A 23,426-nucleotide genomic window follows, 5' to 3' on the forward strand; every position below is an offset into this window, starting at 1 on the left:
TCCCATTTGTTTTTTTCATTTTTGAGTCAGTAAAATGAATACACTGATTGCAGAAGTTTCTAGGTGAAAAATCAACAGAAAAATTGGAATCCCAGGCTAGTCTTTCACTATCTTCAACATGTGTCAGCTCCTGCCTGCTACTACCAAATGGAATCTGTTTAGAGAACCCAAACTGCGTTTAATAGCCTACAAAAAACACTAATAGTTCACTATGGAAAAGACTATCAAAAGAACCACCAATTAGAGGCCAAATAAAAATTAAAAAACAAAACAAAATCCTGGCTTATTTATTACAGAGACATGTGGAGATCATGAGATATTATATTCATAAAAGTGCTTTGGTATCACCGATAAAAATATTCTAACTTGATTTCACTCTTTTGAAGGAGGCCCTGAGAGTTTCCAGGCCATTTAAGTAGTTCTGACTGGACATGTAATAAGTTGAATATATCAACATTATCAAAAGGTATTCATCTTTCTTACAGTGGATCTTTAAAAGTTTAATTTAACTGGTGCCAGAACACCTTCCAGAGAGAACTGAGAATCTATTTAGAGGACTTTAAATAAATGAAAACACAAAACACTAATTAAAAAAAAAACAAAAAACCTCCCTCAGAAACACACATCTTCTAGAAACAGGAGTATATTTAAGCAGGAAATATAGGGATGGAGGTTAACTTTCACATTCGACTACTTAGAGCAGCATTTATGTTTTAAAGAGTTATGTTTGAGTTATTATGTCTTTATCATTAAAAACACTCTTTGAAAGTAAGTTTACGTTTATGTTTACAAGGAGTTTTTACATGTCGTAGTTCATCTATTCTTTCCAAGTCTGAGGTTGCTGTTGTGATGCTCATTTTTGAGATGGAAACTGAGGTTCTGGGACCTGAAGGAACTGTGATAGAGTGAGCGTGGAAATCCAGATTTGGTGCTCTTTCAACTACACCATACGCTACAGTTTCCAGTTTCCAACCTTTCTACTGTGTAGGAAAGTTGAAGGTCGAGAAACATTGGATTATCATGGGTGACTTTCTAGAAGAAATAAAATTACTTTAAAAAAAGAATCATTATGTTTGTTTCTTAACTCTCAAACATTATATTTGATTTGGTCTCTACTAATCTTCCTAGGTAGTCTGGACATGTTTGTCTCTAAAAACTGCCCTGCTGAGGTAAAACTGTTTTCTTAAATGACATCGGTTGTAAAATGCAAAAAACCCTGAAACCTTTAATGACTCTCAGGATTGCTAAATTTAACTAAGTTTTAGGAACAGAAATTAGGAAAAAACAATGCTGTGCATATTTGTACTACCAGCACAATTCTGGTGATGAATGTACACTAAAATTTTTACTGACTTTATAATCTCAGTAATGGAAAGAGAAGAAAGAAAAAAAAAAAGAGGTAAAGGTTGTTAGACCCTAATGATGATGATTTATCACTACTTTTAGTTTCGTTTCTGCCACTAATTGGGTAAATTTAGCCAAGTGATTTTATATTCTCATTTGTAATTCTGGTTGTGAAGTGAAAAATAATATGTAAATGTGGTAGCAAAAGTATAAATGGCAGTATTTTTAGGCAAAGGAAAAATGAACTCGAAATAATGCAGAAGATCTTTTGTTGTTAGTTTGCTTTCTATTTTAGGCACAGTGACTTGTGCAGCAAAGAAAATCAGCTGGAAGCAGGAAAATAAAAGTGACAGGCCACTTTTTATTCCTTACCTGCATACATATGGTATGTGAGCCTCTCTATAAGCTTAATAACAGTTCCTGCTTTGATAATTGGAATTCCAGCCTTGGGCTGCATGTTTTCTTCAAATATTATATTCTCTTCAGAGTCAGGCTCTGCAAATCTATAAACATCAGCGCTAGGGAGCCTCATCTGCTCCTCCTTCTCTTCCTGCAGCATCGTCACATCAAGCATCCTCTCCAGCGTACTCCGGTATTGTAAAGATATCAACGCTGCCATCCAATTGTTTTTCTCTTCAGCTGACTTGGCAGAAAATATAACACTATTTTCATCTTTTAAAATTATTTCAAAAGCATGCTTGTACTCACTGGTGTCATCTTTGTCATTAATTTGTACCTTTCTCATGAAAAACTTTTCTTTAAGACGATATTCTGCATTGCTAGCACCAGGAAGTCTTGGCTGCCCATGATTTGATTTACAGCAAATCATTAAGCCATCAAAGAGAAATATGTGTCTCTCATGTTTGGCTCCTACACGTGTAAGAGTTCCTTCCATTATAAATTCATTGCAACACTGTCCAATGTCTTTTCCCTCCCAACCATCAATATTCTTTTGAATCTCGTTCATTTTCTTGATTGCTAGTTGTTTCCCCTTCATTTGCTGACTATAAAACCGACATGCAGATTCACTGGGATAAAGGAAAAAACATTATTAGTACACAGACGACAGACAATCTAAGAATTCATGTAAATAAAGGACAATGTAAAAGTACATTTTAAAAAGTTGCACTGAGAAGGTTTTCACTAATTCTCCAAATATATTAGTGTTACAAAACTGTACCATTTTAGGAACTAAAGCAACACAGTAGAGACTTTTTTAGTGCTCTAAAAAGAACAACAACTACTGACAAAATTCTACTCTATAAACTTAGCTATGTAATGATTATTTCTACCTTGGCTGCTAAATATTTAGAATGACATATACTAAAAAGTAGTCCAATATGGTGAAAAAAATAATTTAAGAGACTTAAAAAATTATTTAGAAATGTTTAAGTGGATAAGACCTAGAGCTAACAAACATGCACATATTATAATTAAGAAAGTGGAAGCAATGTTATCTGAATTAACACCTCAAGTTACATAATCCCTAAAATAAAGGACACTACCAATTTTACTTTGACAGAATGATGATGCTGACATAAATCTACTCAAGACATTTTTCTCTGTCTCTCCTTTAGCTTACCAGTTGACTCTCAGGAGGTCTTGTCTGGGAGTATGCAAGGAAAATGCACAAATATGAAAGGTTTTTCAAACAATAACAAATTCTCTTGGCTTTGATGTCACTTCCTCTGAAAGACCAAGCTTGTCACTAAAACTATTTTCTTCATTGTTTACTTGAGGAGGGAGCTGGGATCCCTGAATTTACACCAGAATATTCAGAGTGAAAGGGAGGATTATTAAAAAAGTAAAATATTCACCTCAGTCTTCGTTTTGCAAGACTTTTAGAACATATTTTTTCCATACCACTCTGAACATTAAGCAAAGCTGTTATTGCTTGTTTCAAACATTCCTTGTCTTCTTGATCTTCACTCTTTTCTTCTAACTGCTGCAAAGGCAAAATGACAAATCTGAACCCGCAGGACAGTTTTGGACAAAAAGAACAAGGAGCTCATTTTATTCAAGAATGAAAGTAACAGTAATTCAACTCTTTCTGCAACAATAAAATTTTTAAACATATCATAAAATATATTCTTTCAAAAAAGTGTTTTCTTCTTTAGGTGTTATTTTCTGTATTAACATACAACTGAGTTTTCCACATTAAAAAAAAAAAAGAGCAGAAGCAGTGTTAAAAGATGTCGCAGCTTGTGACAGGAAGTACTGTGTGCAGTTTCTCAGAAACATTTGACTGAAAAGAAATGAGGGACATAAATTATCTTCTTAACCTGCATAGGATTTGCACAGCAGTAAGCACATAGAGGTGATGTTTTTTTCTCAAGTATGGAATTTGGTCTTAGGTTTCTGATTCCAACACTACTATTGTAGCAACAGGATGATTCGGAAGCCAAACACACAGAGAAAGTGTAGTGGAGAGGAACCTGAAGACACAAAACCTAGGACCAAATTTTGCCTCTACTTCTGTGTGACTCTGGGGCAGATTATCTGACTTCTGAGTTTCACTTTTCCCAGCTGTCAAATGAGGCTTGTAAAAAGCCTGCCCTGCCTACTTAATGGGGTTCTTATTAAAAATCAAAGCACTTTGTAATGTACAATATAAGTCTAAGTTGTTTTCTTCGTAGCTCCACTACAGAATTAACGTTAGTATCATGAACTTTGTCAGCATTCACACGTTAAGATTTTGAGTAAAACCAGAAGTGTACATATTAGTGAAACTCAAGCACATTTTCTTTTAGTGGCAAATATACTATATATGCTAGACAGAAAGTCTGTACTTAATAAGGACTGGGTCATCAATAAATACCAATTATCAATACAACAGGTGACTATAATTCAAGCAAGTAGTTAACTGAGGTATGAGTTACAACAGATGACAAGAATTCTGTCAACTTCTCAACCTGTTTCTGGCTACCAAAAAGAAAATGTTAATAAATAACATGTATCAGTAGTTTTCATGCAACATTTAAGAACACTTATTCTCTTTCATAAAGGAAAAGATGTGAGAAGTAAAACCATAAAATATTCAAAGTAATTTGCAAAGGTTTATTTTTCAATGAGCATAATTATTATTACTTTAAGGATTTATAGTTAAGAGATATTCCTTAAAGATCAACACATTCCTTTTCATTTCAGCTGATAAAGATCAGTTATACAAACATACACATACTGATGACTTGTGATAAGTAGACATACTTCTTACTCGAAGCCTCAACCATTTTTATAAAAATAATTTGCTTAAAATATCATAAATGCTCAGGTATTCCAGAAGAAGTAAATAACATATTGTGAAGTCTATTTAATGTTCAGTTTTATCATCCAAATTTTGGATACTAAAACCTCACCATACTTTCAACAAGAGGGACCATCTGCACTTTTTAGTCTCAATTGTGTTAACTGTGTTTCATGATAATCTCCCAGAAAGGGGGAAAAATATTTTTTCCCCAAAGGATAAAAAAAACTTTTATATATATTAAAAAAAATGAGAGATCATTTACTCATAGTTTTGCTCTTCACTATGGCCAGCTAGATTAAAGGAAGTCAATGGCTAACTGTTCATAAAAAGAAAGCTATTAGGTTTTTACTTAATGGATATTACGGGAAGGCTGAAGGCTGGGCTTTGGGCATTCTCTCAAAACACTCTCCATTCCTATCATTCTAGAACTACTTGCGTCTCATATGGCAGAGATTTGGGTACAAAACATAACCATTAACCTTACTGAGTTTAGGCTTCCAACGCAGCAATCTCACACTGAAAGCAATGTTTATTAAGAAAGGGCAAATTGTATGTGGTGTACCAAAGGCACCACTAAAAACTATTTCACTGAGTTCTTTCAGAATGTAATCCCTCCAACATTCGAGTCAGTAGAGCAAAGGTAAGTTTTTAGTCTTAATGAGTGGCACCAAGAGGTAGAATACTGAATCCTTCATATTCTATCCTTTTTTTATATTAATTCAGGCAAACATACCTAAAGTCACATAAAAACACAGTTTTAGCACACGTAAAAAGAGCATGAAAGTAACCAATCCACTGAGACATGCGTTTGATTTTCTATTCTAAAAATGTTTCAAGCTTTTGGTCATTTATCTACTATTTATTTATTTATTTTAAAGATTTTATTTATTTATTTGACATAGAGAGATCACAAGTAGAGAGGCAGGCAGAGAGACAGAGAGGGAAGCAGGCTCCCCGCTAAGCAGGGAGCCCAATGCGGGACTCGATCCCAGGACCCTGAGATCACGACCTGAGCCGAAGGCAGTGGCTTAACCCACTGAGCCACCCAGGTGCCCTTTATCTACTATTTAACTATAACATTTCATATATAGAATATACCAGTATCTTGAAAGTATTGTTAATACATTTTAAACTCACAAACCCAAAGTCTATGTCAAACCTGTAAGACTTTACTAATGGCGTAATTCTTAAACGCAATTTTTACCTTCATAGCATTACCTGAGCATCTGAAATAAATTTCAATGTAATTAATGACCTTTCTCATAAGCACTTTTGCTTAACATAGCTGATACAAACCAGGCACTGGTGCTGAATAACTGAAGCTAACTACCATGAACGCGGTGGCTCGTTGTTGCTACAGAAACAAAGCAGTGGTGAAGAGTTCGCCTAATTCACAATATATAATGGCTTCTTTTTGTTTAAAAAAACACAAAACCTTTGAATTCGTGTTTTTATTTCTAGAAATTAATTTTTCCAACATGAGATTCTATAAAATTAAGAAACTGCCTTGCACTTGATGGTGGAGACAGGCAAGACCCAGGATTTCTGAACCTCAGTTCAAGAACCTTTTCAATATACTACCTAAAAAACTGATATAACTTAGAAATGCCTATTAAGAAAATACTTAACGAATAAAACCTATTCCATTCAAATAGATACATTGCAATGCACAGGATGACAAAATATATAATCAAGAAATATATAATTGTCGGGGCGCCTGGGTGGCTCAGTGGGTTAAGCCGCTGCCTTCGGCTCAGGTCATGATCTCAGGGTCCTGGGATCGAGTCCCGCATCGGGCTCTCTGCTCGGCGGGGAGCCTGCTTCCCTCTCTCTCTCTCTCCCTGCCTCTCTGTCTACTTGTGATCTCTCTCTGTCAAATAAATAAATAAAATCTTTAAAAAAAAAAAAAAAAAAAAGAAATATATAATTGTCTAATGTTTGGGACATGGAATAAACATTTGTTTTTATCTTAAATATTGTGTGTGTATATATATAAAGAGCTTATCACAGAATGGGAAAACACAAGCAAAGATGGGGATAGTGTTTTGACCATGGAATGGTTACCTATATACTTACTCTTTGATAAGATGCTAAGAAAAAACTACAAAGTAGAAAATACATGGTCAACTGGTAAATTTACTAGTCCTGTAAACAAATGTATGGAATACTACCCAAATTATTCCAGAAACCAATGAATTAAGCCAACTGCTCCTGACTCTTTGCTATCTCATAATTTACACACCCCTTTAAAGGCTGAGCACAACAAAGGCAATAATCCTCAACTATTCTGTTACAGTAGCAGCACACAACTAGAAAATATGGGTGGAAAAAGATGCAATTCATAACTAAAATGAGATTTAGAGATTGTCTGCAGACTTCAACTATTCATGCTACTTAAGTTAAAAAAGTACACTTCATAATCAGTTCCTTTCCGCTCAAAAGGTGTTTTATCAGTAGTGATTTTATATATACAGATAATTTTCTTAAAATACACAAAATTTCAACCAGTAAGTAATGTTAATGATATTAACAAAATTTGACCTTCTTTTACTTAATCAGCCTAAACCCTCATTTTCCCCCAAGGGAAATGGCATAAATAGTGTAAATTCATAGTATAAACAGTATAAACTTATAGTACAAATAGTACAGCTTTTCCATTTTTGTAAATCATATAATACCTTTATTAAATTAGCCAGTATATTAAAACAGCCAATATAAAAATGAAATCTTAAAATATAAATCGTAACATGACTTATAGTTCACTGTTAGGAAATAAATGCAAAGTTTTCAAAGTTTTTGAGGAAAGTCACATATTTTATTTAGATAATTAAGTATGGTCCCTTGTATATTTAGAGTATTAATAGCAGCCGAGTGGAAAAAAAAAACTCAAAAGGGCATATCAACAGGGGAAAGCCCATCAAGTGCCATTTGGAATGAAATTAGCAAATACTTGCCCTTCGCTGTTTCCCCTCCTACTGCTGTAAAATCACAGTCATAACAAAATACTGCAGAAAAGTTTTATAAATATCCAAGAATTTCCAGTAATGGCAGTGAAGTTAAGAAGTCTTGAGAGCCCTCCCACAGATAACAATTATATAATCTGGACAAAATGTAAAAATAACTATTTGTAGGCACTGGAAAACATCTTGAAGAAAGCATAAACCACCAGCAGCAATTACTCTTGAAAAGCTACAACTCCCAAGTGTATACACTTGCAAGATTAAGGCTTTCCCCAACCTCTCAGGGCAACGCAGTGGGGAAGAGTGAGAGGAAGAGAGCCTCCACAGGCTAGAGATCAAAGAGCACAGTTTAGGAGGAAATTTAAGGGGGAAATTAGAAATGAATGAACTGCAGAAGCATTGAAATCCAAAATCTAAAAATAAACTCTCTCCAAGTACCTGGCTGATGCACGGGAAGACCCACAGGAGGCAAAAGAGCAGACAGAGACCAAAGAGGAATCTACTCATGAAAGAGCTCTAATGGATGGGTTCTGAGGCTCTTGAAGAACTGAGTTTAGTCCCCAAATGTACAAAGCTCAGGTAGCAGAAAGCTGAAGACTTACTGGTTTCAAGTACCAGGGGATAAAGCCTAAAGCTGACAGAGTAGCTGGAAATTAAGGGGGAAATCTCCGGGCATAAGGAAACCACAGAGACTGTGCCCCCAAATCTGAACTAATCCCTGCCCAAATACTTGACTGACAGCCAAATCATACACGTGTAGGGGAGACCCAAGAGAATCAGCTAAAAAAGCTACATATGGAAATCCTAGAAAGTGAATAGAGGTATTAGTTGCTTCATAATACAGAAGAGATCAATTTGCAGCTGAATCCAGGAAAGTTAACTGCATACTAAAGTAAAAAACCAATATTCCAAAAACAAGAAACCCAACAATCCTCCACACAATAGAATCCAGAATTGTTAACAAGCAAACAACAGGGAAATGTGACCCATGTTCAGGGGGAAAAACGTCAGTTACTAGAAAATGACTCCAAGTGGGCCCAGATGCTGAATTTAGAAGGGCTTCAAAGTGGCTTTTATGATCATATTCAAAGAATTAAAGGAAAACATGGTCTTACTGAGTGGACAGATAGGGAGTCTGTGGGAACTATAAAACAAAATCCAAATGGAAATTCTATAGTAAGCAAGATAATAACTAATAGTTAAATTGACAGATTAATAAAATACTAATTTGAAGAACGAGGAAGGATAAGATTAAAAAAGAATGAACAGTCTTATAGATCTGTGGGACAGCACAAAGTAGTTCAACACACATGCAACCAGAGCTCCAGAAGGAAGGGAAGTGAAATAAAAAATGGCAGAAAAATGCAAGCATAATGTAAAAGCAAGTTAAAATCTGAAGTGTGGAAAGGAGTCTGAAACTTTAAACAGGATATCAACCCTAAAAAGAGTTAGATATAACACTCATTTATGAAAATAAGGTACTTTAAAAAATCCATCTCCCTGTTTTTAGCAGAGAGATGATTACCAAAATTATAAATGCACCTCAGTTTAGTTGATTTAAAATTTAAAATTAGAGTAGTACAACAGTCAGCTGTTTACTGTTTCTTGTTACAATGGCTACTGAATTACACTATCTTATGTTTAACTTCAGACATTTGATGTCTACAGTCAGATGGAATACCATTTAAGCTCACTGCTCTGAGTCCATGGTTTCTGGATAAGAATTTCAAAATTTAGACATCTAGTTCAACGGAATGGAAGCTAAAACAGACCTCCATTGGGCTTATTTTTATGACAGAATCTACGTTTTCTAAGTCTTCTCTTATTGCTAGTATTAAGTCATCATCTCATGGCAGTACAAAAAAACAGTCTGGGGGCATGTGGGTGGCTTAGTCTTTAAGCATCTGCCTTCAACTCAGGTCATGATCCCAGGGTACTGGGATCAAGCCGCACTGGGCTCTCTACTCAGCGGGAAGCCTGCTTCTCCCTCTGCCACTCCTGCTGCTTGTATTCCTGCTCTTGCTATGTCTGTCAAATAAATAAATAAAATCTTAAGAAAAAAAAAAAAAAAGGTCTGAAGCATAGAGCAGTTAAACCAGATGCAAAGTATGAAAAAAAATAGATAAAAAATGATCTAGTGTAGATGTTTGATATTGTCCAGCTCCCAAACTGGAAAAGCACCAAATCAAAGCCATTAACAAATGTATACAACGTGTTTGTCGTAGGGTTTACAGGGCAGCCTTCTTTACAAAGAGTTTTGGGCATACTATGTGAAGGCCACTAGTGGGTGTTCAAAGTGTATGATGTAGCACAATTTATATTTCGCCCTTCCAATTTGTTTTGTGTAGCATTAAAAAAAAATTTTATTTGACAGAGAGAGCACAAAAAAATTTATTTGACAGAGAGAGCACAAGCACAAACAAGCCTGCAGGTTTTGTTTATGCCTGCAGGCTTTCCACTGAGCAGAGAGCCCGATGCGGGGCTCAATCCCAGGACCCTGGAACATGACCTGAGCCGAAGGTAGAGGCTTTAACCCACTGAGCCACCCAGGTGCCCCTCTGTCACAGTTCTTTTTTTTTTTTTTTTTAAAGATTTTATTTATTTGACAGATCACAAGTAGGCAGAGAGGCACAGAGAGAGAGAGAGAGAGGAAGGGAAGCAGGCTCCCTGCCGAGCAGAGAGCCCAACTTGGGGCTCAATCCCAGGACCCTGGGATCATGACCTGAGCTGAAGGCAGAGGCTTTAACCCATTGAGCCACCCAGGTGCCCCTTGTTCAACATTTTTTTTTTTTTAAAGACTATTTTGGGGGGATAGAAATCTCTTAATTTTAACATTTCTCAATTTTTTATTCTAAATTTTCCACTCACTGTACCATTCAGTTCTAAGTTTTTATCTGTAATCCTTTCCCACAATTCCTGTACTTGAACATTTGTGGCTACAATTTTTGTAATATTTGTGATCTTCTGAGGAAAAAGGGTCAATCTTCAAATCAGTCTGCTATGCAAAAATCTAGGAATATTAGAAAATTTAATGTTAAATTTTTTTAAAGATTTTATTTGTTTATTTGACAGAAATCACAAGCAGGCAGAGAGTAGGAAGAAAGCTCCCCACCGAGTAGGAAGCTCGACATGGGGCTTGATCTCAGGACCCTGAGATCATGACCTGAGCCGAAGGCAGAGGCTTTAACCCACTGAGCCACCCAGGTGCCCTAAATGTTACATTTTTTTAAAATTTCTTTTTAAATATTTTATTTTAATCTCTACACCCAACATGGGGCTCAAATTTATAATCCCAAGATCAAGAGTCACATGCTCTACCAACTGAGCCAGCAAGACACTCCAAATGTTAAATTTTAATACAGAGAAAGAGTCTAACCACGTGAGTCTTCAGATTAAAGTTGTTAGTGTTCTTATTTTCTAAAATAAAGCTTGTGACCAAGATAAACACTGCAATGTTATAATGAAATAACACCAACTATAATACTTACTATTCTGTTGGTCCTCAATTTAATCTTACTTAAAAACACATGGTTGTTATGATGTGTTAAAGTTAAACCCAAACATGTTTTCTCTCAATTATTTTGCTAATCTTGTACTTTTTATTACCAATAAAACCTAAGAAAGGTATAGAGATTTTAAGTGTTAAATTTTCTATTTTTTCATTTAAGACAAAGCATACCTGATAACCCCAAACCCAATTATATACACTTAGTCTTATTCAGATGATTGTTAGTAATTTTGAATTCCTATCCATTTTTACCTGGCTATAGCCCATCCTGCCACAAGTCCATTGGCTTTTCACTAGATTTTTGTGACTACAATTAATTTTAAAGTCTATGATCAGTGTGAAATTATACTTAAATTGGGTTAATTAAAAATATATGTATATATTGGTTTAAGAAAGACATTATACACTGGAAAATCAGAAAACCAAAAATGAATATAATTCTATAGCATACCAAAAACTAATTGTAATGGGTTGAACTATATTCAAGTCCTAACCTCTGGTACCTACGAATGCGATCTTACTTGAAAACTGGGTCTTTGAAGATACAATCAGGTTGAGATAAAGTCAGGCTGGATTAGGGTGGGCCCTACACTTGTTGACTCAGCACCTTTGTAGGAGAAAGGAGGAGACTTGGATGCAGAGATAAAAGAAGAACGTGGAGCTATGAGGAAAGCCCTGTGAAGATGGAGGGAAGAAATGAAGTGATGGCATCAACAAGCCAAGGGATGCCAAGGATTGCTAGGATCCACCAGAAGCTAAGAGGCAGGATTCTGCTCTAAAGTCTTTAAAGGGACTATGGCTCTGCTGACACCCTAATTTTGGATTTCTAGTCTCCACAACCGTGAAAGTACAAATTTCTGTTGTTTTTAAGCCACGCAGTCTGTGGTGCTTTGCTCTGGCAGCCTTAGGAAATGAATATACTAATGTACATATAACAATATAGATCTGAATCCAGTTTTTTTTTTTTTTAATTGAGGGGAACTTACTTTTCCTTAGATTATATGGTCAACATATTTACACAGTCCCAAGTAACAACTCTAAATTTGTTTAATAAAGCAAATCAAACTTCACATAGAAAAAAGAGTATTATTTTTCAGTTTCAGTACTATTCAAGTCTTAATTACTTAACTAAACTTTTACTTTCTGAATTTATAAAGTTTAAAGAATTGTAAGTTTCCAGGGCACCTGGGTAGTTCAGTCTGTTAAGCGTCCGACTGTTGATTTTGGCTCAGATCGTGATCTTAGGGTCATGGGATTGAGCCCTGCATCAGGCTCTGTGCTCAGAAGGGAGTTGCTAGAGATTCTCTCCTTCTTCTTCTTCCTCTTTTTATTTTTTTAAAAGATTTATTTATTTTATAGAGAGTGTGCCTGAGCAAGCATAGGGCAGGGGAGAGGGGAAGAGTGAGAGAGTGCAAGAAACTTTAGCAGACTGTGCTGAGCATGGAGTCTGATGAGGGGCTTGATCTCAACACCATGAAATCACAACCTGAGCCAAAACCAAGAGTTGGACGCTTAACCAACTGTGCCACACAAGGGTCCCAGATTGTCTCTTTCTCCGTCTACTCCTTGCCCTTGCTAGTGAGCTCAATCTCTAATAAATAAATAAATAAAAATATTAATAAATAAACCTTATTAAAAAATTCTAAGTTTCCAACATTAGGTTAATTATATACAATTTATAGTTAAGCTTCTTCAAAAAGGTAAGACATTTATAGGAATTCTAAGGAAATTATTATTTTTGCCATTATTTTTTTAACAAGTATTTATTGTCTAAGTGCCAGACACTACTAGGCATGAGAATTCAAAGCTACTCAGGGCTCACATCCATTCTGTGTGGAGCACAGTCTAAAACGAGGTAGACAAAAATGGGACAAGTTCTATGAGGAAGTATGACGAGAGAGAACTCAGTAAAAGGAACCAAGGGAACCTAGGGAGCCTAGGGAACCAAGGGAAACTTGATAGAAAAACCAAGATTTGAACAAACTCTTTGACAAGTAGGAATTTCTCAGATGAAAGGGGATGGCATAAATAGAGAAAAAGTCCAGGAAACAGGAACAAAAGCAAAGTGGAATTCTGAACAGGTCTGATATATCCAGGGCTGCTAAAAATTTTCTTATGGGTAAAGCACAAGGTGGGCAAGACTAGGTACTGAGATGAGCTGGAAAGAGGCTAAAGAATTTAGACTTTGGGTCGAAGCTGATAGGGACCCACTGCACTTTTTAAACTAAAGGTTCCATGAGGCATAAAGGCCATACAGTAGTCCCAGCAAGACATGCAGGGGATGGCAGGCACGGGGGCGGGGAGCGAGGTTGGACTAAGGCAGTGTTAATGTTAGTGAAATGCAGAGAACAAAGTAACTTCCAGAAATGTATTATGTTTTAAAGATTTACTTATTTATTTGGAAGAAAGAGAAAGGGAGAAAACGTGTGAGCACACATACAGGGATAGAGTAGGGGTAGAGGGAGAGGGAGAGAGACTCCCAAGCAGACTCCACACTGGATGTAGAGCCTGACACCAGGCCAGTCTCACGACCCTGAGATCATGACCTGAACCAAAACCATGAGTTGGATGCTTAACCGACTGTGCCACCCAGATGCCCCAGAAATTTATTGTTTTAAAAGGGTTTTATGCCCGCAACTCCACCAAAACAAAACAAAAACAAAAACCTACTAGAACTGGTAAGTGAATTCAGTAAGGTCTCAGGATACACAATTAATATACAGAAATCTGTTACATTTTTATACGCTAGCAATGAAGTAGCAGAAAGAGAATGTAAGAAAACAATCCAATTTACAATTGCACCAAAAATAATAAAGTACCTAGAAATAAACTAACCCCAGGAGGTGAAAGACCTGTACTCCAAAAACTATAAAACATTGATAAAAGAAACTCAGAGGACCCAAACAAATGGAAAGACACAAATATTCCACACTCATGGATTACAAAAATCAATACTGTTAAAATGTCCATACTACCCAAAGCAATCTACAGATTTAACATAATCCCTATCAAAACACTAACAGTTTTTATGGAACTAGAACAAATAATACTAAAATTTGTATGAAACTACACAAGACACTGAATAGCCAAAGCAATCTTGAGACAGAACAACAAAGCTGGATGTATCAGAATCCCCATTATAAAGCTGTAGTAATCAAAACAGTATGGCACTGGCACAAAAACAGACACATAGATCGAAAGAACTAAATAGAGACCCCAGAAATAAACCCCACTTACATGGTCATTTAGTCTGCAACAAAGAAAGCAAGACTATGCAATGGGTAAAAGACATTCTCTTCAACAAGTGGTGCTGGGAACACTGGACAGCTATATACAAAAGAATGAAACTGGACCATTTTCTTGCACCATACATAAAAATAAACTCCAAATGGATGAAAGACCTAAATGTGTGATCTGAAACCATAAAACTCCTAGAAGAAAACAGGCATTCATTTCTTTGATATTGGCTATAGCAACATTTTTCTAGACATATCTCCTCAGGCAAGGAAAATAAGCAAAATTAAACTTTGGGTCTATACCAAAATAAAAAGCTTTTGCAAAGTGAAGGAAACAAAGAAGAAAAATAAGAAGGCTCCCTATTGCATGGGAGATATTTGCAAATCATAGATCCAATAAGAGGTTACTATCCCTGATATATAATAAACAAACTTAGGGACCCCTGGGTGGCACAGTCAGTTAAGCATCTGCTTTTGGCTCAAGTCATGACCCCAGGGTCCTGGAATTGAGTCCTGCATTGGGCTCCTTGCTCAGTGGGGAAACTTCTTCTCCCTCTGCCTCTGCCTACTTGTGCTCTCTCTTTCTGACAAATAAATAAAATCTTTTAAAAAAACAAAACCAAAACCAAAAAAACCCATATACAACTCAATGCCAAAACCCACAAATAATCCAATTAAGAAATGGGTAGAGGACATGAATAGACATTTCTCCAAAGACAACATACAGACAACAGAGCACACGAAAAGATGCTCAATATCACTAATCATCAGGGAAACACAAATCAAAACTACGATGAGATACCACCTTCCACTTAAAGTGGCTAAAATAAAAAACACAAGGAATAACAAGTGCTGGCGAGGATGTGGAGAAAAAGGAACCTTCATGTGCTGTTGGTGGGAATGTAAATTGGTCAGACACTATGGAAAATAGTATGGAGGTTCCTCAAAAAATTAAAAATATGATCCTGTAATTCCGCTACTGGGTATTTACCTAAGGAACATAAAAACACTAATTTGAAAAGATATACACACTCCATTTATTATAGCATTATTTACAACAGCCAAATTATGGAAGCAGCCCAAGTGTCCACCAATAGATGAATAAAGAAGATGTGGTGTACATATACAATGGAATATTATCTGTTCATAAAAAAGAACGAGATTTTGCCATTTGTAACAATACGGACGGACCTACAGTGTAATGCTAGATGAAATAAGTCAATGAGAGAAAGACAAATACCACATGATTTCACTCATATGTGGAATTTAAGAAAAAAACAAATGAACAACAAAGAAAAAAAGAGGACAAACAAAAAAACAAATTTAAATACAGAGAACAAATTGACGGTTGCATAGGGGAGGTAGGTGAGAATCCCCTGAAGTAGTTTAAGGGGATTAAGAGTACACCTATCTCAAGGAGCACTAAGTAATGTATAGAATCACTGAATCATTATAATACACACCCGAAACTAATACAACACTGTGTGTTAATTATACTTCAACAAACATAGAACAAAAATATAGAAGGGTTTCATGGTTTAATTAATTTGGGAAACCCTAGAAAGCCATTAGATTGCTTTATTGCACAATTTTACAAAGTCTAAATATTATAACGTATTTGGAAAATTTCTAGGAGTATATAATTAAGGATGTAGTCTTTCTCCAACATATCTGACCAGTGCACATATCCCCCCCAACTTTTTATTTAGACTATCTCATGGAACTAGCATCTCAAAGAATATTCCTTAAAAATACTGCTCAATGAAAATATTTAAAAGCAACATACCAACAAACAGAAATTGAAAATAAGTACAAATAATACATTAGTACTGAGGGGATGCAGAATAAAAAGGAGGGATCACAGTCCGTGGGATTAACTAGGCAAGGTTTCCAACTCAATATACTGCAATTCTGTAGTGCAACCTTAGGCAGTAAGATGAACTAGGGATACATACGCTTAAACCAGTAGAAATCTTTTAAATTCCTGAATGATGTCTTAATTTAAAAATTCTATTACCACAATTTAACAATTTAAAACATTTTTAATTGCCTGTACTTGGGGGAGTAAATAATTACTTATATTATTAAGATGATTAGATTTTACAGCCTTTTCAACTTTCATCAGAGCTTCTTGTTCTTATTTATAAATTAAAAAATCCTTCTGGGTTTCATCTGGCTTTTAATGCTTCAGAATTTCATTATAGTTAATGTTATATAGTTAAGTTCATAATAGTTAATGGGTTAAAATCCCATTATCACATAAACTATTACAAACAAAGATTCTATGTAACAAACTTGTTTGCAAATATCCTGTTAGGACTATGGTTTGTCATAATGAATTCTTTGTAAAGAATGGTTTTGTATAACAAAGGCTTCCTCTTGATTATCCTCTTAAAATAATCATTCTATATTACCAAAGAACTTAAATGGTATGCTGTTTTCAGTCTCAAACGGAAAGCTAAGAGCTCTGTAATTCTGCTTGGTGATTAAATCCTTTACCTCCCTTGGTCCTTCTCTAGTTCAAACATACCTACTTGAGAATCTAACTAAGGTCCAAATCACTACAATGTAAAAAGAGTGGGACATCATTCACTGATTCATTATAGAGAGCCCATTTCAGCATGTACTTCTGCAAAATGTAAATATAATTTCTACTAATAAGTTTTCCGTAACAGAATCATGATATTAAATAGAACTTTTCTTTAATGAAGCAAACATTTTTTTAAAAGCTAAAGAAATAATAATATTAACCCATGTCTTATTTTGTCTCTTTGGGGCTAGTCCATTAAGGGTAAACAGAGTATCTTTATTATTTCATCCCTTATTTTAAATTTTTGAAAAAAAAAAAAAAAAAACCCTTATGTTTTTTAGGACATATTATCCATAGTCCAAAGAAGATATCATTAGATGTTTACATAAGAAGTTTAAAAGTAAATGACTTTTTTTTTCTTTTAAGATTTTATTTATTTATTTGACAGAGACACAGCAAGAGAGGGAACACAAGCAGGGGGAGTGGGAGAGGGAGAAGCAGGCTTCCCTCAGAGCAGGGAGCCCAACACAGGGCTCGATCCCAGGACCCTGGGATCATGACCTGAGTCAAAGGCAGGTGCTTAACGACTGAGCCACCCAGACACCAGAAAAGTAAATCACTTTGAGTTATACCAATGAATTATAACTTATACAGGTAAAGTGTCTCTTTTTCCTTAACTTCAGTGTGTAAAAGGGGGAAAAACTCAAAATCCTTTCCTTTCAGCCAGTACTTCTTAAACTGCATATTTTGAACTGTGACTGAGTAAGGAATTTTTACTGGGATTATATATAATTCACTATTTCTAAGGTAATGTGAAGCTGTTGTATAGAGATAGTTATAAACTTGAGCGATGAAAATTAGGTGATTAATATTCTCCATTACTTTGGTCTTCTCTCTTCATTGGGTCCCTTAGCTAAGTGCCTGAATCAATCTGCTGAGGTCCGAAAAAAGAGACATGGATGCAGTAACCCAAGATTGTTTCTAAACAACTGGCTACGTAAGCAAAAGGGCACAAGATAAAAATATCTGATAATTGCTCTAAAAATCCCTAGTAGACCTGGAGAAAATATGGCACTCTTTTGCAGACTCATTTACATTTTATTCTTAACTAGAAAAAACAATTAGATATAGATTAATGTTCTTGGGTGCTAACATAATTACGCACAACTAAATTGGTAAAAAAAAACTGCATCACATCTGAATGTTTTATAAATAGCAGTAAGAGTTTTCTTACCTTCAAAAGTTCAAAGTAATGCAGACAGTGGTAAACAGGGGCTAGAAGTAGCCTGGGTAAAACATACTGAACAGCTTCTTTGAAGCCTTCGCCTATTGACTAAAAAACAAAGTAATTAATTTTTTTTTAAGTTTACTTTTCAGACATCATCTATCTTGATTTAAAAATTACTGTACCTGTAAATAGAGTGCTGCTCCAGGCTTTGATAACTGACTAAGGAAACGATCGTGAAAACCAGGCCGTAAGATATCTCGAGCGTATGATTCATATGGATCAAATGCCAGTTCCTTAGAAAATAAAGAATGTAAAACATAAATAATCTTTCTCCAAGTTAAAACTTAAATAACTTACCACAGAAATACAGAAAGATTAAATTCTAGGCACATCGAAGCTAGCACAGTTATATGCTTCTTTTTAAGCCCCAAACAAAATTACATGGCTATCCATTATGATTTTAATTAAGGACAAGTTTAATATTCTCCAGAAGAGATAAGTAAATCAGTTCTTTCTGATGAATAATGATATCCTTATAGGTTATGACACCTCTCCTCAAAGGATTCTAGGAGAGCATTATCAACAAAAGTGGTCATAAGAATGGCAAGGCTTTGGTTCTGGAAAACAAAATTTAGCTGGAACAACAACAAATACAGATATCAACAATGAGGTAAAGTATAAACCTTTGGAATATGGGCATCCAACATTTATTTTCTCATGGTTATTTCTTATTGGTAGACTTTTACTTTCACATTCTTCAAGCCAGAGGTAGCTGTTTGTATCATCTAAAATTATTACAGTTTTCACAAGCAATTAAACAAGAGTTTATCCAAATTGCCAAAAATTCTACTATCATCAATCATAAATGAACTAAACAATTTGAATGGTTAGGTCTAAAAGAGTACAATCTATTGGTTTTGATGATTCCTGAGGAAAAAGAGAATCGGTGTCTTGATTTTAGAAGGAATCATCCTCTGCCCTATTCCTTGTTAAAAAACAAACAAAACAAACTTATGAAAATTGCGCTCTAGATTCTAGCTAGAGCTCATTTCTAGGATGGGGAATTCTAGAAAGAGGAAGAGGACATCTAGTGGAGAAGGACAGAAGGAAGAGGGACTGACAGCACAAATGATGTTTATGTTCATTACCCTTAATGTAGTTTCTTAGATTTTTTTTTTTAAGGGAAGACTGAATAATAACAATACAAGATCAGAAATCAGAAGACCTGAGTTCTAGTCTTTGTGAAATACAATATGGCATATGAAGTCCTAAGTCATCCTAAATTCCTTGAACTGACTCTTGATTCATTTCCCAATTTCAAGTCCTTCAACTGCTTTCCCAACTAAAAATGTCTATGATAATGTAACACTGGAAATTGCAGTCCACTCCAGATTTTACAAGAACAGATGGTAACTTTCCAAAAATAATAACAGAAAGGAGTCAGGTATGAGCAGAATGGATGGGAGAGAGAAATAAAAATGTGATCGGATGCTTTTATCATGGGTCTCTTGAACTCTAGAAATCATCTGGTACAGCAAATAATGTTTGCCCTCCCCCTCTTTCAATGAACTCTAATTTACTACAGAACTTTTAGGACAACTATATGCAAAAAGTAAAGGCTATACAGCAAAGTGGTTTAAGAGCATAACTTTAGAGTCACAGAGACCCAAATTCCCATTCTGATTATACTAATTAGTTGTGTGAGCTCTGATAAACTAAGCCAGTTTCTTCATTGAAAAATGGATAGTACCTACTTTCAAAGGGTTGTTTTAGGAATTAAATGAGGTATCATAAGCAAATGCTTACTATGCATGTACATAGTAAGCACTGAATAAAAGGTCCCCAGTATTATCATTCTAAAATAGCACGTTTCAGTAGAGAAAAAAACTAACTACTAACATAGGAATCCAACCTCTCATCACAGTTTTATTCTTGAGGATAAATACACAGAATTGCAAGCATTTCTAAGAATCCTGGTATAAGTTAACAAATTTTATGATTAGTTTATAGGTTAAAATCAATACTTAAAAGATTCATAAAAATTTGATTATCAATATATGTAATTGTGTATTAATGATTAAAATGTAGAATATTCTAAACACATAGAAAAATACAGAGAAAAACCTAACATAACTATATTCACCATGTGGCTCAAAATAGTTCAATTTGATCTTATAAACTTGTTTCAGCTTTAAAAAAAAAAAGTAAGACACCATCGTGGTAATTGATCTTCCTGAGTCCCCTTTTCACAAGCTTATCTCCTCCCTTACTGATCCCCAAAGGAAATCACTGTCCTGAATTTGAATTTTATCATTTCCATGTATGTTTTTATATAATTACATATGTATCAAGAAATAAGGCAATGTTTTCAAACTTTATATAAATACCATAATTTATTCTTTTGCAATTTGCACTTTACATTCAAAGTTGTGTCCAAGATTTATCCATTTGTATTAATATGGTTCTTCCATTCATTTATTCTAAACTCTATAACATTTTATTGTATAAATATATATTTTTTGAGATAATTTAGATTCACATGTAGTTTCATGTGTGCACACTACTCAGTTTCCCATCATGGTAACATTTTGCAATAGCACAATATAGTGCAATATCACAATCTGGCCATTGACACTGATGTAAAGTATGCAATATTTCTATCACTACAGGGATCTCTCTTATTGCCTTTTTTTTTTTTTTAAGGAAAACTTTTTAAAGATTTTATTTATTTATTTTTAAAGATTTTATTTATTTGACAGACAGAGATCACAAGTAGGCAGAGAGGCAGGCAGAGAGAGAGGAGGAAGCAGGCTCCCTGCCAGGCAGAGCGCCCGATGTGGGGCTCGATCCCAGGACCCTGGGACCATGACCCGAGCTGAAGGCAGAGGCTTTAACCCACTGAGCCACCCAGGTGCCCCTAAGATTTTATTTTTTTTTTAAGTAATCTCTACACCCAACATGAGGCTCAAACTCAAAACCCAAGATCAAGTCTCACGCTCCACTAAGCCAGCCAGGTGCCCCTCTCTTGTTGCCCTTTTACAATGACACCTCCCTCCCTCCTATCAGCACCCAAATCTGAATTATGTATTTTTTGTTTTGTAGCTCATGTTTTGGGTGTCATATCTAAGAATCCTTTGCCAAAGCCAAGGTTGTGAAGATTAAGCCATGCTTTCTTCTAAGAGTTTTATAATTAGCTCTTCCGTTAGATCCATTTTGTTTGTATATGGAGTGAGGCAAAAAGTTCAAATTCATTCTTTCATGTTTCTTATAACTTTATAGTGTCTTTTTGTAAACAGAAGTTTGGTTTTTTTTTTAAATTAATATATAGCACATACCCTCCCCAATGTCCGTAACTCAAACACCCTCTCTCTAGCCCCCTCCCCCCAGCAACCCTCAGTTTGTTTTGTGAGATTAAGAGTCTCTTATGGTTTGTCTCCCTCCTGATCCCATCTTGTTTCATTTTTTCCTTCCCTACACCCAAACCCCCTACATTGCCTCTCACATTCCTCATATAAGGGAGATAATATGATAATTGTCTTTCTCTGATTGACTTATTTTGCTCAGCATAATACCCTCTAGTTCCATCCATGGCATTGCAAATGGCAAGATTTCATTTTTTGATGGCTGCATAGTATTCCATTGTATATCTATATCTATACCATCTTCTTTATCCATTCATCTGTTGATGGACATCTAGGTTCTTTCCATAGTTTGGCTATTGTAGATGCTCCTGCTATAAACATTCGGGTGCACGTGCCCCTTCGGATCACTACATTTTTATCTTTAGGATAAATACCCAGTAGTGCAAATGCTGGGTTACAGGGCAGCTCTATTTTCAACTTTTTGAGGAACTTCCATGCTTGTAAACAGAAGTTTTAAAATTTTAATCTTTCATGGTTTGCACTCTCAATGTTCTTTAAGAAACCCTTCCTATCTCAAAGTCATAAACATATTCTCCGATATTCTCTTCTGAACTTTTAACGTTTGCTTCTCATTTTTGGATTTTTAATCTGTTGAGAACTTGGGTATGACATGAGCTAAGGATGGAATTTTTTCTTTCCATATGGATAACCAGTTTTGATAACCAGCATAATTTTTTAATTTGTTTTTTCTCTACTGGTTGATAATTGCAATTTCAGTCACATATCATGTGTGTTTGTGTGTTTTTTTCAGGACACTCTATTCTGCTGCACAGTTTGTTTATACCTTTACCAATACCGTGCTACTTACTGTGACTACATAATAAATTTTAAAATTTGACAAGACAAATACTCTTAACTTGTTCTTCCTCAAAATTTTAATTTTTGTCCCTTCATTCTTCCACATGAGTTTTAGGACTAGTGTGCTATGCACTGGATTTAGAGATTATTTGGGAGACTAGTATCATTATACTACTGGGTCTTTCCATACATGAACATAATATGTATTTCCACGTACTCAGATCTTCTTTATGAACCTAAGTATTTTATGATTTTCTTAACTGGTCTAGAATATTTGTTGGGCTTATTTCTGAGTGTCTTATAGTTTTATTTCTATAGTGAATGGAGTTCTTCCTTTAATGTCATGTACAATGGTTTATAACTGAGCAGAGTAACGCTATCAATTTTTATGCTAATCTTTTATGTGGCAACTATACTGAACTTGCCTATATACTACATAAATCTTGGGTTTGCCATGTTTACGTGGTTTTGAACCTCCTACAAGTGGAATTACATAGTATTTTCAATGTCTTTATATGGTTCACCACGTTGCCCTTTTTAAAAAAAAAATCGGTTGTTCATTCTTTTTTATTGTCATAGCACTTCACTGTGTGAATATATGACAAATAATTCATTATGAATAAACCTGCTGTGAACATTTTAAAACATGTTTTTTGGTAAACATAGGCGCCCATTTTTGTTTGGTATATGCGCAAGAGTGAAACCGCTGCATCATTTGGTATACTGTATGCTTAATTTTAGTAGATAAGCCAAACAGTTTTCTGAAGGGGCTGTACCATTTTATATCCCTTCCACCAGCAATGTAGAGTTCCAACTGTTCAATGGTTTTACATTCCATTTCCTTGATGAATCATGATGCTGAACTTTCTTTCTTCAAGAAATACCTGCTTAGGTCTTCTATTTTCTAAAAAACCTACACTGTCTTTAAGTTACTGATTTTACATACTCGGGATAGGAGTCTTTCATTGGCTATAGATATTACAAATACTGTCTCACTATTTACAGATCGCCTTTTCACACTCTTTTTTTTTTTTTTAAAGATTTTATTTATTTATTTGACAGAGAGAAATCACAAGTAGGCAGAGAGGCAGGCAGAGAGAGAGAGGGGGAAGCAGGCTCCCTGCCGAGCAGAGAGCCCGATGTGGGTCTCGAT

The 23,426-nt window shown here is 35.2% G+C and overlaps 1 protein-coding gene across 4 annotated transcripts in view; it reads right to left on the bottom strand.

The window, feature by feature from the left end:
- SOS1 (SOS Ras/Rac guanine nucleotide exchange factor 1) overlaps window positions 1–23,426 on the bottom strand; it is a 151,924-nt gene that overhangs the window by 40,873 nt on the left and 87,625 nt on the right. For all 4 annotated transcript variants that reach the window (XM_045978794.1, XM_045978792.1, XM_045978791.1 and 1 more), the window contains 4 exons: window positions 18,236–18,346; window positions 18,060–18,158; window positions 3,162–3,289; window positions 1,717–2,372 (listed from right to left, as the gene is read on the bottom strand). In XM_045978794.1, coding sequence (XP_045834750.1) covers window positions 1,717–2,372; window positions 3,162–3,289; window positions 18,060–18,158; window positions 18,236–18,346 — 994 coding nt within the window. The remainder of the gene's footprint in view (window positions 1–1,716; window positions 2,373–3,161; window positions 3,290–18,059; window positions 18,159–18,235; window positions 18,347–23,426) is intronic.

This window comes from Meles meles, chromosome 15, assembly GCF_922984935.1.
Source record: "Meles meles chromosome 15, mMelMel3.1 paternal haplotype, whole genome shotgun sequence".
Taxonomy (NCBI): Eukaryota; Metazoa; Chordata; class Mammalia; order Carnivora; family Mustelidae; genus Meles; species Meles meles.